Genomic DNA, 19,341 nt, shown 5'->3' with positions numbered 1-19,341 from the left:
GGCCTGATGGCGTTATAAGATTTTATTCTTTTGTTGAATTCTTTTGTCTGATTCGTTTTTATTCTTTTTTCGGTTTGCCGATCTTGCTGTTTGCGTCGACTTTAATTCCGAGTGAAAGATTCTGAAAGATTTCACAAGAGAAAGCTACAATTCTCCAAAACGATATTACCATAATTTGGATTGAAGGGACATATCAAAAGGATACGTTTTTTACAAGTACATTATGGTAAATATATATGTATCAATTAATGGACATAATTTTTGGGCGAAGCAACAAAAAAAATTTAAATATTAAGTTTTTAACGATATGTGTAGCTCTAAATAAATTCGTTCTTATTAAATTTTTACAATGATATTATTTAGAATCGTACATATCATTTAAAGTTTAATATTTATAATATTTATAACTTTTTCAATAATTTTCGATTATGTCCACTAACTGTACATTTACTTTATCTCTTCAATACTCTGTGTTATATATTATTTAATTTCTACAAAGCAATTAAGTATCTCGCATTCGTAAAAAGAATTTACATCGATGAGAAACTTTAATATATTATTACTTGCACTAACTCTCGATTTCATTTATTGATTTATTAAACTATATATAGCGGGTAATCGGTATGATTCATAAGGAATATTTTTAGAAATTTATTCGTAAGTACAAAATATACGTAGAAAAATACATTATATAAGCAAAGTTATTGTTCTTTACATAGTTCGATAACTTACGACGCGAATTAGGCTCGCGGTTTCAAAGCGCTATTATTATATTATGTTAATCGTGATACGAAACTGTACAACACGAAACCTCTGCGAAAACAAACATTCTTGAGTAATTTGCTGCTTCTCCCTGTCTAAATTTCTACAATATTATATTTTTGTAATCAAAACTAATGTACATAGTTTTATAGAAGATTATATAAAGATTATTTTTTTTATCCTTTATCAATATGAAATTGTAACTCATAAATATTTTAATGTTATTAGCTACGTATTTTCGTATTATTTCTCTATTTTATCTTATTTCTATTTTATCAAAAAGGCACACTTTATATAATAATAATAATAATATTTTAGACATAATTTACGTAATGAATATGATCTATACTTGTTAAATAGTTGTTAACTATTGTAATTACACTTGTCAAATTCGTCATCTTATAGACGGTAAAAATGACCTGGTTATAATATGTATAAATGCATTATATGTTAATGTCATTGATATGTTTGTCAAAGAATTGAATTTGCGAATTATTGACAGTGTAAGAAATTGTGAAAATGACAGCATAGTATAAGGACGTGTAATATGATGTAACTAGTAACTTGTCTTAGTACCGAAACACTATCGTGTCTCCTGATGTTACAAACTTTAAATCGATTTTCTCATAGCTTCCCATAATTTCGATTCTTTTACACGGGAAATTACTTCAGTTATATTATTCTTATCGCATTCTGTATAATATAATGTATATATATTAATCACATATTGGTAGATTAATCTTTATTCTTTTGTCTAAAAAGTATTGTAAGTTAATTCGAATTGATCACTTGTATTATCTACGTCGAGAAAGTTCCGAGTTTGAATATATTGCAAACTAGCAATAGTCAAATTTTGCCAATTTTTAATTGTGAGAATTTTATTAATTTTATTAATTACAGTAGATATATATATATATATATAAAGCTAGTATACATGACGCTGTATATACGTTACTGATCCTAAATATTATTTTGTAGTTACAAAATAGTCTATGGAGCACATCTAAGAGAGAAAACTACTCAAATTTCTTGGTGAATTACTTGAGTTTAGACGTAATACTTGTACCTAAAATTGCAGAGGTAGATTTTTTGTAAGTATAAGGTTTTTACAAATTTGCTCATATATATATATAATAAACTTTAGTATAAGAACTAAAGAGTCTTAAATTTACAGATCTAAATGAATAAAATTTTCAGGGTAAAGCATTAGTAATTTTTTGAAGGTCGTAAACTCATTTAACTGAAGCAGAACTGAACTAGAACTCAATTAGAACGCGATTTAATATGTGATTAGAAGGTATTTTGTTCATCAAGAAAAATGATCCTTAATTTAAATTAAAGATGTTGCTAAGAGATAAAAAAGAGAGTTGAAGCCTCATCAGGGCTTGCAGATACAATAACATCAATGTTAACTGAGCTATCATTTAATGATACTGAGGTAATAGGTTTATATAAACTTTTTGATCCTGTCTTGATTAACAAGATGGTAACAGAAAATTCGAAACTTATAAATGCAATGGTGCAAGCCATCGCTTATTGTAAGAATCCTAAAGCTAGTAATTCTCAGATGGGTAATGTTCGGAAAAGAACTGGAGCTAAGACGAGAAATCATAAACACTGTTAGATTTTAAGTTACTTGTGTGAAAGTATGAACTTCTCTTTTAATTAATTAACGATATGAAATAAAAAAAAAATGTTTCTTTGTGTTAGCAAAGTTAAAATATCACTATTATAAACTCTTTATCCACGTTTTAACTATATGTCTGCTTTTAATTGAATTCGAATTGAATCTCGGAACTTCTCGAATATAAATTTTATACACAGATAAATAGAATAAATTTATACGCTATTCTCTTCAGCATAAAAATTATATATTATTCAACATAAAAAAAACTCATAAATTAGATAGAGAATATGGTTTGCAACTTATATTTGTATAGATTATCAGTTACTAACACTTAATATGTAAATTTTTGAATACCTATAATTTAATAATTTATTGCGATATCTTGTTTTTAGAAAAAATATGTATATCTGAAAAGACGTTGTTAAAAAGAAACGCGCTAAGCTACGACATTCAAAGTGCGCTACACATAATTTATACAAAATCTATAAATCTGTGTTTTATTCATGCACTCTCTGAACTGGTGTATGTACATGAACTGGTGTACATACACGGCGCAATAAGTCGAAATAAAATAAATATACGTTTGTTTCACTTCAATTTACTGCACCGTATGTATCAATTTAAAAAGTATAAATAAAATAACGTTATAAACAACTGAACTTTGTTCTCAAATCGCATCTCATACATTTTATAATATCTATAATTTGTTCATTCAGCTAATATATAATTTTTCATAAAATTATAAATATGTTATTATTTCAGTAAGCAATCTGTACGTAAAGATATTCTCTAAAATAATATCCAAGACAGCAGAGATAAATATTAAAAGGCTTCAATAGAATTATTATAAAAATAAATTTTGTAGTAGTACATTTATGACAATCTTAAAAAATGGAAAATTTTATATGAAATTATATTAAGATTAAATAACTGTAACATGTAACTTTCTCATATTTGGCACTTTACCGTATTATTTTTTTATACTAATAAATATAAATTAATAGAATCGTATCTAATAAAAGTAATACATGTGTGAAACCAAGTTTATTTTCCGTATATGTCAATAATGAAATTAAAGAATGCATAATTTAATTTTGAATACCACTTTGGTATTAAACTTGGAAATTAATAAATGCAGGTAATTATTGCAATCAACACACGTTAATAATAAGGTATATATGATCCCAGTGATCAGATACGTACGTCTGGACACATACAAAATTTATTATTATTAATAATCTGAAATGCTTTTTTTATTACAACATTGTAATTTAATTGCATTTAATAATTATATATAACTATAGTATTATATTAAAAAAAAACATTTGAAATTAATAATACAAAGAAATATATAATATTTCTTTCTATCTTCGTTTTACGTAATTGTCCGGACATAGATATATGTCTAGTTATTGGGACGTCTACCTTAACATGTTTAAAAAAGTTATAAAAATAATTTCTTATATTGTATAACAAATAAATGCCAACGATATTAATGTTCAATGCTTACAATAATAATACCGTGCATTAATTATTATCAAATCGACAAAGATATTTTCATTAGTCCGTTAACTTCTTTTCCTTAACTTAATATTATAAAGATATAAACTATACTTTAATTTTTAGTTCATTATATCTCGTAATAAAATTGAGAAACACGATTATATCTATTTGGTTTTGCTTTCTAGATATTTAAGCAAGAATATGCAGCGTTATATTATTATGTTACTCTTTCTTTCTAAAATTATTTTATTGTACAATAATTATTGCATATGTACGATCGACTGTATCTATTACCGCGCATTGCTATGTTACAAAATATATTTTGTAACGTGATCAACATTAAACTTTACATATCTTATTTATACAAATATCATTTTTACTTTGCACACACCCATCTATCTTTTTAGAGCTTTGACAATAATACTATTTTTGTCAATTTGAAAAATGCTGTTCTTGCAGATATCACTAGATAAAATTAAAATCGTGTTTTGTTTCTCAGATTGCTTTATAATTGTTTGTATATCCTCATTTATAATATATATTGATCGATGATTGTCCACTTTCGCTTGCAATCCATGATCGCGACACAACTTAATTTGATGTAGCGGTATGGTTACGTATTTATTCTGAGCGATTAATGTACTTAACTGTTCGGAACGGACGTATAAATACTGATGACTTTGTCGTTGATCGGTTTCCTGATTTGCTTCACCACTGTCTTTCGAAGAAACATTTAAGATTTCTACCACATCAGTCGCAACAGATTGAGTTATACATTCGCTTTCTTGCAATACGTTATTTTGATTTTCTAGAATAATCTCTTCATTAACTTCATCGTACGCTTGCAAAATATTAATATTTGCATATACAACCTGTGCACAGAAAATGTTATTTCCTAGATGTTCTCTATTTTCAACATCAAAATTATTTGCATATTTAGTAGGATTTTCATTCGTGACATCGTTCTGTGTAATGACATAGTTTTCATCATATTTTTGATCATTTTCATTGGAACTTGTAGCTTCTGTTTGTAATGTTTTTAAATATGTTGGATTCTTGTCTTGTAAATCACTATCGGATATTTTCTTATGATAATCGTGCGTTTCTTGCAACACTTGCAAGTTGTTTTTATCTTGTTCTTCTGGGAAAACTGTATTTACTTCATGCTCTATTACTTCATCCTTTTGTTCTTCTTCTTTTGATGTTTCACTTTGAGAATTGACGTTACAGTTTATTTCATTGCTACACTCATAATCCTGATCCTCGATATTATCCTGAACAACATGATTCTCTTCATTATCGGTTATTCTTAAATTATCGTAAAAAGGATTTTTTAATTGCAGCAGACCATCCTCTATACTATCGATACATTCCTCATTGACATCGCTGTTCTCTCTATCAGGGTATTTACAATCTATAGCTATTTCAGTCTCTATACCATCAGTCTTATTCAATTGAGATTCCGAACAAATCTCAAAACTCGCAAATTTATCAATTTGTATTATTTCGTTTGTTTCCCAGTTTCTATTATTATCAATACCATCTTTTAGAACATACTCCTCTGTTTTATTTGTAATAATTTGCGTTTCGTCATGGTTTTCAAACCTTACGATTGTATCGGACGCGATGTTATCGATATTCATTGTAGCTTCTGAAGAGTCGCCTTTCCTTTTTCGATGAATTCGAACATTTTGAAAGTCTTCTTCTGGAGGATGCAAAACTTCACCAAACGTAGTAAGGATTTTATTGTGTCGTGTTTTTAAATGACGTTTATAAGTATTTCTGGTTTTAAACCTAACACATAAAAAACAAAATATTAATATTATAAGATCAAATATATTATATATAATATCAATTCTGTCTCTTTTTTAGATCAGAAAAACAAAGAATATTTGTGAATTTAAGTTTACTAATTTATGTGTGTGTCTATGAGTAAAAATCTAATTTTATTTAAATTTATTTATAAAAATGGAATATAAATATTTGTATAAGATATATTACTATCTATTTATTTCTATATTATAAATATATTTCTAAACAATAATTTACTAACCGTTGTCCACAATCATCACATCCAAAGGGTGCTTCTCCAGTATGCCTACGTTGATGTTCTCTAAAATGAGATGGATGCCTAAACTTTTTTCCACAATCCGTACAAGTAAAACGAGTCTGATTTTGATGAATCAACGTATGGTATTTCAAACTATGCCTTCTCGTAAAAACAGCTTTACATATCCGACACTCGTATGGTTTTATTCCAGCGTGACTTCGATAATGAGACACTAAAGTTGTAGGCGCTGTGAAACTACGAGGAGGGTCGCAGATGCGACATTGAAGATTGTTCCCTGTAGGATTACCCTTCTTCTTAATGCGTTCTATATATGCTAGTGCCATTTCCCTTTCTTCTTTGCTGGTGCCAATAAACTTTGCTTTTCCTTTAGGCTTTGTAGTTGTACATATTTCTGTGTTTGATTCCGTGCTGATTTGAGTTTCATCTGATCATGATTTCGTACATATACATATATATAAAATACTTAGAAATTTATATAATTTTATTATTTTAATATAATATTTTCATCTCTATAATATTAATTATAAAATTCTACTTTTTATTTTATAAATTATGGATAAAATTATGGAACATACCTGGTGAAGAAGAAATATTAGAATCTTGACAATTTTCAGTCAATTTTTGGTGAACGTGAGAATACTCTTTCATATGTACACTATCAGTTCCAACAACCATCAACACGATCTGAAAAAAATGTATATATGTAAAATATAGTATATATATTAAATCTAATACTTAAACATTTTTCACAATTGCAGTTTTATAAATTGTTTATTACTAACATTTTCTTCTCCTGATGCATCAGGTACATTACTGAGAGATGTTTCTTTTCTATTAGATGTCGTATCATCTAACCGTTCAGAATAACTATGATCGCCAAGAACCTTACTATCTATTTGCAAAGAATTTTTTGAGTCAGTGTCATAAATTTCCTTATTTTCCGATTTCTGGAAACATTTCTGCTTCTCATTTTCTTTAATATTAATATCGTTCAAAAATATTTTACGTAAATAATTAGTGGGCTTTTCCAATATCACATCTTTATTCTCCTTATTTAACGTTTCTTGCGGTTTCTTTATCTGTTGCATCCGACTTTTCTTATTTTGTAAATTAGTTTTGAGATTCTTATGGTTTATACTTTTTGCTGTAAATGTATCATCTGTAATAAAATAAAAATAAGTCTTTTAATACAAATACGATATAAATTTGTTGCACATAAAATTTCTTCAGGATAAGTATTAATAAATCACAATACTGTATAAATGACATGTAATAACATGTCATTTATACAGTATTAATTTTAAAATTTAAAATAAATAATAAACGATTGTTGACAAATTTCATCAAAGATTTCTTTTATATAATATTAATGACAAGTTGATGACAATACAATGAGATAATAAGCTGATTAGTACATACAAGTCTCTTTATCTGCTTTTAGATGTTCTAAATGCTTCTCTAAATGATTTTTAATGCACGATCTTGCCTTTTCTTCACTAGCAAAACTAGTATATTTCTCATGGCAACCAGGCACTAATGCACAAGTGTAAGAATATTGTCTTTTGAGCTCATCGCTTGTAAAAATAGCGAATTGCTTAACAAGGTGTGAAACAGACATAGATGCAAGTTGAGATACAGTAAAAGACGATTCTTTCCGTTTCATACTCGCAGCTTTAGGTTTGAATTGCAACGTCAGCATTGAGTTAATATGTTTCTTTTCTGAATGCAGTGTTTGAGATGCAACTTCTGCAAGTACTTCCAACAATGCCGATGGACTGTCCCTTCCTACAGTACCTGTAACAATTTTTATAATTATTGTTCTTGAATATGTCTATATACTTATAATATTGACTTTCTCTACAGAAAAAATTAAATTTCCTTAAAAAATAAATTTTCCATGACAAATTTTCAAAAAATTTTTATAAACTATGTCTATAAAACGTTCATAATAGATGGATAAAATTACAATTTTTTTGAAATAACAGATTTTATTCCACGTATTCTGGTATCAAAGGAAAGAAATATGCAAAATAAGTACATAAATTTTTTACATGACAAACATGCTACATGAAGTTCTTTGTATAATCAGTAATCAAAATAGTTGCAAAAAATCACACCTAAAAAATGTATATTTCAATCATAAAACACTAAAATCCGTGGAATAATCGCGTCCACGGATATCTGTCTGAAACGAAGCAACATCGCTGGAACGCATTTACTACACTCCGAGGAAAAATTGTTTTCGTGTGATAGCAGACGCCATAAAGACGCCCAGCAGACGGTTTTTCAGTTTACTATCTACGAGTCGCATACGCGCGTTTTTCTCCGACCTACAGACGCGCGCCCGTTTGTAATTCGGCGAAATATCGCGAGGACGAAGCGCAAACGTACCGGGATTACCTCCGTTGTACAAATTTGACACATGCTGCGAATTTCTTTTGGTGTTCATGATGGCATTCACGTTTACACGGCGTGTCTACATTCCCCAATTCCTCGTTCGCGAACAACAGGTTCTCCGTTTGTTGGCCAGTCCCTCCCCCTTATGTCAATCGTCGACAACTGCTGCCAACGAGTGAAACCGAGAATGCAAACTGCAGCCAATGCACAAGATTATTCAATGCTCAATTCCCTAGCCCCTAGTCGTATCGATAAAAAAAGTCTGTTCGTATCTTGCCTACACTTTATGGCATGCATTCAAAATCTTCGTGCTCTCATGTCTTTTTTCTCTCTTTCCTTATCTTTCTTTCATTTCTTGTTTTTAATTTTACTATTTTTATTTATCTATTTTATTTTAATATTTCTTTTTCTTCATTTTGTTTAGAACATTTTGTGTTTGTATATCATTAAAATAACTCTCTCTGTATTAAAATAATTAATACTGTTTTCTTCTTCTCTCTCTTTCTGTTTTTCTCGGATGTCTAAATAAATTTATCTCTCGTTTCAAATGTAACGTTTCGAAAAATTTCAAAAATAAATTTACAATTAATAAAATATATTAATTTATGATGATGTGTCTATAGTTGGATTTAAAAGAGTAAGAATTAATCACATATATAAATAACAATTATAATGTCCTGCAGGTAATTATCACGTAATTTCATGGATAGATAAAACTATACTTATAATCTAGAAAGGTTTCAAATTATATAATCAAAGAATTAAATGTAAACTAATAAATAATATTAATATCGTAATTATTAGATTATTACCATGATCATATCTTAATACTTCTTATAAAATTATTAATTCTTTCATTTACCATAACTTTATAAAACTAATATTCAAACAGAATTATTAAACAGAATGATAAGTTATAAAATATATCGGTTGGCAGAACTGTTTTGTTTTCTTTACGTAACGTATGTAATACAATATAGCAGGTTGTTTTTTTTTCTTCTGCAAAGCCTGTAATTGTTTTGATAAAAAAAAACAGTATCGCTGGGATGAAAGACACGAAGAAATAGGACACTACTTGCATGAACACGGCAAATAACAAAGTACCGAGAAGTCAACAGTTCTAAGCGGAAACACAATCACGAGATATCGTAAGATATTGGAAAATGTAAAGGATGTGTAGGCGGTATGTAGGTATAGAAAACAAAATTCAAGTGTTTTAAGCAATCAACCGTGAAAGAACGTATACATATAGGATATTTAAAAGAGATATATTAAAAATATACATTTAAAAAATTATATTTTTTTAAAATCAGGCGTGTCACGTGTTTTCTTTACAATCATAAAATTTTTCTGATCCTTTACACATTATTACGTTATTAATTAACTACGGAAATTGTGGAATTTATTATTTATTATTTGTCAAATATTCCAATTTTATTTTTATTTCGTGATTTCAATCTTTGCAGGTCCTATATATATATATATATATATATATATATATAATAATATTTGCGTTTATATATTGCGATATCATAGAAAATATAAAATCACTGTAACCTGAATCTATGTACATCTTCTCGACGAGGAAACCTAAAATGATCGAACGAAAGTATATCGCAACGAATCCATAGCATTCTTAATAACGTCGACGAGAAGGAGGGGAGGTTCGCCGGCGCGATCGTACGCGGGGGTGCGCACCCCCGGGGTACGCGAGCGGCAGGAGGGCTGCGAGGAAAGGAAAACGGCGCGTGCACCATCGACGAATGCACCGGCGCGGCGCGGCGCGGTCGCGACGGCGAGCGCATCGCGGGTGTTCGAGGGGGTGGATCTGCCGCATAGCGTGCGGATATAGAGTGCTCGAGAGAAACTCGGTAACTCGGTCGCGTAACGCGCGCGTCAGTCAGTTGCTATGCGTCCGGGTGAGATGCAGGCGAACGCGGCGCGCGAACGGATCACCGTTCCTGAAGAGAACTGAGAGTCTCCCGCGCTCTCATCCCGATACCGGGAAGCGACGACGACGACGGCAATAACGACTGCTATTACGACGACGACGACGACGAGGACGAGAGGCGAACGCGTACATTCACGCTCTATCCGATCTTTTCCCCGACGACGACGACGGCGACGACGACGACGGGAGCAACCTCCATGCGACCGCGGCACGATTAGACCCACATGGTCCGGCGATCGCGATGACCATGATCGCGAGCCAAGCCGCGCCGATCATCGGCCTCGTCTTCGTCGTCCTGGCGACCACTTTCGATCGCGGTGAGTTGCCGATATATCGTATACTCGGCATTCGACACGGTTTTTCATGGAAAGTTTCTTCCCCGGAAACAATGATCGACCCGTTCGTGGAGCACGATGTAGCGATTGAAACCACGAGTTGGGTCTCGTTCCTTGATCGAAATTTGCGCGATTTCTTTTAAGGAAGATCTTTCCCATTTTATCATTTTGCGCGCTACTTCTACATCTTATGACGAATGTGAGGTATCGATGTAGAAGGTATAAAACAATGCAACTAATAATTCTTATTTTATATAGTTGAAAGAAATGTTTTTACTTTGTTTTCCAAAGTATCGAAAGCTATTATAACAGTATACTGTTATATAATATTATAAATATATATATAACTTATATTATGTATTCGAAAGTTATTATAATTGTATTAGCAACTTTAACACTGCTGAATATTTGATAAAATCTGTGTTTCAAATATTTTTTTAAACACAATTTGTTTCTCTTAATTATAATCATCTCATTTTCACTATTTTCTTCCAGAAAAATTCTCGAATTTTTAATCATGGATTTAATTCTTGAATAACGCTGAAAGATGTTGAAAGATTCAAGATGCCTGTACAATAGAATGACGTCCTTACGTCAGTTCTATATTGTCTAACTTGCGATAGTTTCCATCAATGCGGCATTTCCCGGGGAAATATAGGAGATTGATTCGACGAACATTTAGAGAGAAGTTTAACTGACGGCACAGCACATTCCAGGAAAATGTTCAAGGTTTCAACAGGCACTTCGTACTTTTAACAGGAAATAATTCAGTCGAGAAATAGAGGCGCCCTAGCTTGAGTACATAAACTCAACGCGGGCAAGAGAACTCGATATATTTGATATAAATCGGACTAAATTGCCACTTTTGAACATTGCTTCGTCCGAAAGCATAGGAACGATCGATAATATGACCTCGTGCACTTTATTCAGGATTGGAATGAGGAAAGGAGTTGTATACATCACGAGCGCAATGCGGCGTAGAGGTGATGGCAGGGAAAGTTACCGTCGTAAATTAGTCGCCCAGACGTCGTCGCGGGATCATAAAAGCCCGAACAACACAAAAGCTTAGAAGACGTTTAACCCTCTGCGAATGAATCTCGAGGCAAAATTAAATTCTTTGTTTTCTTTAAGTTTTATGTCATCCTAAAAAGTTTCGAAATCATCAAGTCTGTTTTAATATTTCAATCGAATCACGTGAAAGAAAAAACACGTTACAAGTTTTAAGAAGTTTTAACATTATTCGGAAAAGAAGTTTTGGTGAAAATGGAGATCTTTAGTCTTCGAAGATTCTAAAATCTTCCGATTACAAAACTTTCGGATTTCTTTATCCTTTTTATTTTCAAGAAATTCTCTTTGTAACGCGCATTATCGATATAACGATTTGCGATTTGTACGTGCGAGAGTTTATTAAAATTTTATCACATTTTTGTTTCGAGTAAATAAATAAAGATTTAGTTTTTTAGTTCGTCAATTAAATTAGTTTTTTTTTTAACGTTTTTGTAGTTGATACATTTATATTTTATTTAAATTTTATCGCATTTGTCTCGAGCAAATAAAAGTTGTAGTTTTTTTATATCGTGTACGTTGAATTATTCATGAATGTACACAGATAGATTAGTTGCAACTTACGGACAACTTCGAACAGCGAAAAGAGTTATCGAGCTGATTACGCGAATAAAATTGTGAAATATACTTATAGCTCGGTTTTTCACATAAATACTTAAATATACTGGTAATACACAAGTCAGAAAATTAGGTCACTTAAAATGATCTTGTCGTTAAGTTTTATTGTAAATTCTTAATGTTTGAAATTAGAGATTGGTTTTAATTCCTTTTTACGTTTTTATAGCCGTTTATTTTTAATTGTAAGGAGCGATCGGGAATCAAGAAAAGATACGAGATGAATGTCTTACATCATTGATAAATCCTTTAGAATTTAGACACTTCCAGGTATTTTCGTTTCTCTCATATTCAATTTTACAGAAATAGTACAGGATTCATTTTAATTCATCTATTTTTCAGGGTAAATTGGAAGAAAATAATTCATTCTTCCGCTCGTTCCTCTTTTTTTATCATTTTTCTATGGATTTCGCATTTTTTGTGTCGCAAAAAGAATAGCGATGTTTAGCAATGTTGGCGATATTACGGTTTGCAAGATATTGGTCGATGAATTCCTACAAGGGTAGCACTTGTGGTTCTTCGGAACAGTGGATCGTTAAGATAATCGTATGTGATTATCAAATCGAATCCTATTATTGTATTAGAAAAATATCGCAATAACTATAGAATGGTTTTGTCGCTGTATTAAAAAATTTAACTAGGGACAATCTTTGAAAAAAATAAAATTTTGTTGAACTATATTAAATTAATTATGTAAAATACTCAAACTAGTTAGAATGCTATAATTTTTTTACAGCATGCTCGGCGTGCTTGAGTTTCCTATGTAATTATTTTGATGACCAACAAAATTATTCTCAGAGATTTACTATTTTTTGATACTTCAGCTAAAAAAGTATTTGGAATTACTGAAAGGATTCTGTCAAGCGTAATCGCTTAAGAACGACAAGAAAGAAATTACAATTCTCTCTGTTGAGACTTTAAACGAAATTATAAAATAATCTCATTAAATCATATTTGATCGAGTTATCCATAATTTATTTAATTGCAGATTATTTTAGAACGATACATAGAACTTCCGCATTTATAAAACTGTAAAAAATTACTACGAAAAACAAATTAATTTTTCAGAGAGAAACAGAATGAACATTTCAATTTCTGGATTTAAAGTTCCCTCAGAATACACAATAGGAACCAATAATGCTATTATAATTAAAGAAATGGAATTTATAAACAGAAAAAAGAAAGAAGGGAGGAGGAATATAATCATTATAGAGAAAACTAAAGCAAAAATAACAAAAATTTATGTTATAATTAGTATCAAGCATCTGTTCAAATTTTGCTTACACGTATTTTTTTTATTTTAATTATTTACAGCACAATTCGTTTAATTAAAAGAATCAGGCAGGTATTTTTTTCAGACTTAAATCTCATCAGGAGCGCGGCCTGGTTTCGTCGCGTTGAATTCGATCGTCCTCGATCGAATGAATCGACGTACTTTAAGCGCATTTCCCTCCGCCGACGTTGTCGATATACGTATCCGGCGACAGCGGATAAGTTGAATCCGGGAAACAGCCAAGTCTGCACAATGGATATTCGTTTTCCTGGTATGATTAGAAGCTGCGATATCGTTATCTTCTCACCCCGGGATCGTCTGCGGGTCGATGACGTAACGTTAGCGGCGCAAAGGTGAAAGGTGAAAGTATCCGGACGAAATGACGTAACTTGGTCACAATGACGCAACTATTTTGGATCTGCGGATTTCGTGTGGTCAGTCGACCATCGCTTCTGAACGAATTGTATCGCTTTTACAGCGTGTCTAATTACGATTCGTGCTATGATAGATCCTATAATAGACGCACGTTTGCGAAGCGAAGCTCGATTACTGATGCTTATTCGGCGAGAATCATCCGGTTTTCCCTTCGCCGATCGAAGTAATTGCCGATACGATGTTAACTGGCATCGGCAATCTGCTTTCGGGGTATCACAGATAAATGCGCTATATCCGACAATTTGTTGAAATTTAGGGTAGCGCCTACGAAAGCCGACGTCGTGAGGGCTATCGAGCGACCCACTTTCTCCTTCTCCGACCCCTTTCCTCTCACTTACCCCCGTCCCGCCGCCCCTTTGCTTTGCACTGTGTACTCTTAATGTAGTTTTTGTTTATTCTGCTTTTCTTGTAACGATGGTACATTATGCCCCCTTTTGTCATTTCTGCTCTATTTTTCTTTATAATGATTCTACTCCTCCAACCTCCTTTCTTTCCCTTTTTATCTTTTTTTCTAAATGCATTTCATTTCTCTAATTGCAATAGCATATTATGTGTTCCTGTATTTTGTGTAGTTGTATATACTTTGAGAGAACTTTAAATCTACAAGTTGAAATCTTTGTTCTGTTTTCTCTGAAAAATTAATTGATTTGTCTATAGAGAGAATAAGAGTGAAATTTTAATTAGCAACATAGACTTTTACTCGTTTATTTATTGCGTAGTATTTCTTTTTATTTTTTCTTTATATATTTCTTATTCTCTTTCACGTTTCCATATTTTAATTGTGCATGTATAGCATATAAATATATTCAATTTCATCAACGACGAATAAACCTTTGCTCGTCAAATAATCGCCATTCATCCAAATTTTATCCTTGCTTCACGAGCAAATGCAATTTACATAATGCAAACGAAATAAATCGCTTAAATTCACTTGCAAATTATCCGACTTCAGTGAAACCGTATGATAATCTATTATAAATTGTTCGATTTGAATAAAATTCGGTTGTTGACAAAACACTGTTGACATATTTAAGTATCATTAAGATTTTATTTATTAAGATGAAATTTTGAGACACGCTGCACGTTCGATCTTATTTGAAAGAATATTTAAAATGTAAGATAGCTTCTTTTATGCTGACTCCATAAATATTTGATTCAAAACAGATTTCCAAGATCATTTTATTTTAAATTTATAAAAATGTTCCATTTAAGAGTAGAATATTCTTCTGTTAATAATAAGTGATAATAAATGATTGTTCTTATATCGATTCTATTTTATGATATCGCCATTTTATGATAAGAATCGAAGAGTAATAACATAGTATCCGGAAATCTTTTATGGGTACAATCGTCTATAATTTTGTATCCGGTAGAAAAAAATTTGGTTCTTCGTATCGAACTACGAGACAGCTGAGTGAAGGTTTTCGCATATGTCTCGCTTGACTGTTCGATATCAGCTGGCGCCGTATCAACCTGATTTCTGTAGCCGTGGGATGCGACCGAGCGCACGTGCCACGTTATTACGTCACAGAAGAGCGAAACGTGAATCAGTCCCGATCCTCATCGTGGCTGACGTTGGTTGAATTTGTCGAGAAATCACGACTAAGATCTCTGATCTCTTAAATACGAGCCTCTAAAATATTCATAAATTACAAAGGGAAAGAGAAAATTTTAACCGGTTGCACGTAATGCTCATCGTAACCTCTCGCATAAATGTATAAAGATCAAGTTACCACTGTTTAAATTCCGTTGAAAGGGAAAATATTTCCGAAACCTTAAAAATACCTAGCGATTATAAGGAATTTTTCTCGATCTTATAATAACTTTTTGCAAATGAGACTGCAAATGCAAATGTATAATAATCGATTTTTTTTCTATTTTAGGTGAAGCGATAATATGTTACCAATGCAACAGCGAGTACGACCCCAGATGTGGCGACCCATTAGATTCGTACACTTTGGGGACTGTAAACTGCAGCTTTCAACCTCGTCTGGAGCACCTCAGTCACTTGGAGCCTACCCTTTGCCGAAAAATCAGTCAAAAAGGTAAAGTCTCTGTTTGCATTTACAAACGCATAAGTTAAACTTCACCTAACAGAAATTCCAAAAGTTTTATATAATTGTCAAAATAAAATCAGCGCTCATTAATTTTCACTTTAATTTAACTCCACACTTAATTATTATAATAATTTTTTAAATAACTCGCAACTGTAATGATTTACCGCATACATAAAAAATTGTTATTTAATAAACGTCATATAGGTGTACGCTTTGATCCGCAACTCACAAATACGTCCTACATTCATATTGTGTTTCATTTTATACGTAATGCGATAGCATTGCAATATAAAGTCATTCCAACGAATAACATTGTGACAAAGCGTTTTAATGCGATTGGATTAATTATGAGCGATTGAATTATTTATGAGTATTTTTGTTCGAAAGTTATCGATTCTGAATTAATCAAAGAGTCCATTGACAGTGGCAAAAGACAAGTTCGAAACATGAGTAATCGCGTGTTTAACTCAAGAATAGTCACTTAATTTTTTAACGTCAACGATCATCTGAGATGATTTTTACATCCCTACTTCAAAGTCATTAATATTAATGATATATTGTATATTATTGATTGTCCTACAATTTACTTGTTAAATAATCAATAATGTACGATATTTGAGAGTTCTGAGATTATTATTTCATATCCAAGTAGTAGAAATGTCACATCAGTGACATTAATTGACATAAAATTCAATGAAACTTTCGTCAAACTTCAGTCAGGATGACGTATGCGTGTGTATGTCATCTCGATCTTATCGTGACAATCAGTATGTTATTTGAATATTCACTTATTATTTTCTAAAAAAAAAAGTGAGTTGAAATTACAGACTTCCAAGAAGTCTGTAGATGAAATTAAAAAAATTAATATGATAGATTCTCGAATCTCAATAAAGGAAATAAACTGTGACTGCTAGAATATAAAAATCACTCTACAGGTGACACAAATCTCTAAATAATTCTAAATCTCTAAGCAGCGAAAAGAATTTAAAATAGAGATTTCCTATTGCAGTATACGGCAAGGAGAGGGTCGTCCGCAGTTGCGGCTACATCACGGACGCCGAGAAGGACAACGGCGAGTGCCTTATGAGGAGCGGCACCCACGATGTGCGCGCTGTATACTGCTCGTGCACCGGTGATCTGTGCAACTCCGTCGAGAGTCTCCGCACGCCGTCCCTACTGCCACTGGCGTCCCTTCTGACTGCCGTATTGGCGACACCGAGTCTGCTTCTATCGTGCCCGATCGTGCCGTCTCGTATCTCCTTCTCAGCAGCCTAATTCTGCCTAGTTGTTCTCCAAGTCGCACCCTGAGAATCTGAGATTCCATCCCTGGCCCGTCGTCGCGCCGCATGGACCGTTCGTATACCTTGGATTCATTCCTCATTCCGTTACATTGATCGATCAAACGCCAGTCGATCGATATTGTCTCAATTTCCTTATATAACAGCTATAATTTCCCCAATCGTAAGAAGATTGCGAGAAGATTATGAAAAAATCTTCTTCTTTATTTGATGAATTACCCAATCCCCATCAGATGAAGATTCGATACAGCTAAAATACTTAAAATTTGGATTGATAATTTTGGAATAATTAAAGATACTTCGAGTAAAAGCGATTAAGTAGCCTTAGATGCAACGTAGTGATGTTAAAATGAGTTAGAGTAATAAGCATGATGGATAAGTATGAAATAAAATGGACTGTGAGAGAGAGAAAGAATGGCTGTATCGTTCGCTGAGGCGAAAAGTCGCTGTTCTGACTTTCAGCCTATCAGCAATTATACCAGCTTTTCGGCCTAATTAAAATATAGCGTCAGACAATTGAGGCACGTCAATCTTCACGCCGCCAACGAAAGGAACTTCGCACTCAAGCAAAAAAATTTTTCCTTCACTTGTTCCGAAGCAGCTGGCTACTTGAATTATACAACGAATCCGATGCTGTACTTTCAGGAATTGAGATCGGCTTCTCAACGCGAGTTTCGGAAATCCCGAATTCTCGCGCACACGCATTCACGAGGGCCTTTTTGATAAACTCTGAAGCTCTGAAGCTCTGAAGAACTAAGGACGACATTCTGCTAACTTCTCGTAGATAACTTCAAATTTTCATCGCTAATAAAGAGATTTTAGATTTTAACCGACTTCATGGATGGTGTCTTCGGGGCTGCGAACGGTCCGTAACGTAGCCAGATTAATTAACGTAGCGTAACGGTGATAACTGCCAGATGCGCGAGGGCGACACACACTTCAGTAGTATACATATCTCTGCGAAGAAAAAAACAAGAGAAAACACAAAAAAGATATCACGGCCTTTGCGTAAAAGAAAAAAAAAAAAGAATTAATCACCTCTCGTATTGCGCTGATATCGCGCTTATCGCGCGATTCTTATTCGGATTCCATCGGCTGTGTCGACTCGGCTGTTTAGATAGAGAATTTTCGGATATTTTTTGCATAGACAGATTAAGAGGAATCGAATAAGAAATCCCTTCTACGATTTGTATCATTTAAATTTCCCAAATTATTCTTAATGCAGGTATTTAAAAATCACGTATCACAGTTTTTTTCCGACAACCTTACGCGGTTTTTTAAATCTCCGAAGATTCGTGGTTAAATATAGATGAAAAAATATATAGAAGATGAAAAGAAATGAGTTTTTTTTTTTTCAGAACGCATTCTTATCGATTCCTATCAATTTGTCTACTTTTGTACAGAAACGATTACCGAATTTTAAACGTGCGACAAGTGCAATATCGAGACAAAAAGAGCGTAGCAGGAGAGGTGAATATCTTATGAAAATTTACGATTAGTGTAACAATAAAGAGTAAAACACACGGTAACAAAGTAGCGGCATCGCGATAACACATTTCGCACCTCGCCTGCTACCGCTGAACACATTCGCGTGTCTGTGCATGAGTGTGCCTGCCTGTATATGCGTGTGTACGCATTAATTACGATGTACGTATATGCACGCGAAGTAAAAAAAAAGTATATAAAAATATATTTTGTCGTTGAAATAAATAAGCCAACATGGAATTGCACGCGAGATTGACAGGCATGCTTATTTTTAGAAGTGCAATGACACGTAGCGTTTGCGAAATGAAACGGGATATAATACGGGACGCGTCCGCGTCGCATCCGTTCAGCCTACCTCAGCTATCATCACGTATCATAATTTAATCGTGACATAATTTATATAATATAATTTTATTCGATAGATATAATATTTGTAAAACTTCTAATTTTAACTTAACTGTACATAA

At 32.4% G+C, this 19,341-nt stretch overlaps 2 protein-coding genes across 2 annotated transcripts; one reads left to right on the top strand and one right to left on the bottom strand.

Annotated features, from left to right (window-relative positions):
- Positions 1-4,287: 4,287 nt before the first annotated feature.
- On the bottom strand, positions 4,288-8,412 carry LOC108772501 (uncharacterized). Its single transcript, XM_018538034.1, is given in 6 exon segments — positions 4,288-5,686; positions 5,946-6,425; positions 6,604-6,647; positions 6,746-7,122; positions 7,383-7,757; positions 8,355-8,412. Coding segments are annotated over 6 exon segments (2,733 nt in total).
- Positions 8,413-10,285: 1,873 nt separating this feature from the next.
- LOC108772526 (uncharacterized) lies at positions 10,286-19,271 on the top strand. The gene is made up of 3 exons (XM_018538064.1): positions 10,286-10,628; positions 15,918-16,079; positions 17,101-19,271. Exons 1-3 carry the CDS (start codon positions 10,553-10,555, stop codon positions 17,364-17,366), a joined length of 504 nt encoding a protein of 167 aa, XP_018393566.1. The 5' UTR covers positions 10,286-10,552; the 3' UTR covers positions 17,367-19,271.
- The last annotated feature ends 70 nt before the right edge of the window (positions 19,272-19,341 follow it).

Source organism: Cyphomyrmex costatus, unplaced genomic scaffold, assembly GCF_001594065.2.
Source record: "Cyphomyrmex costatus isolate MS0001 unplaced genomic scaffold, Ccosl1.0 scaffold192, whole genome shotgun sequence".
In the NCBI taxonomy this organism is placed as follows: domain Eukaryota; kingdom Metazoa; phylum Arthropoda; class Insecta; order Hymenoptera; family Formicidae; genus Cyphomyrmex; species Cyphomyrmex costatus.
This window is presented reverse-complemented; position numbering and strand designations above follow the sequence as displayed.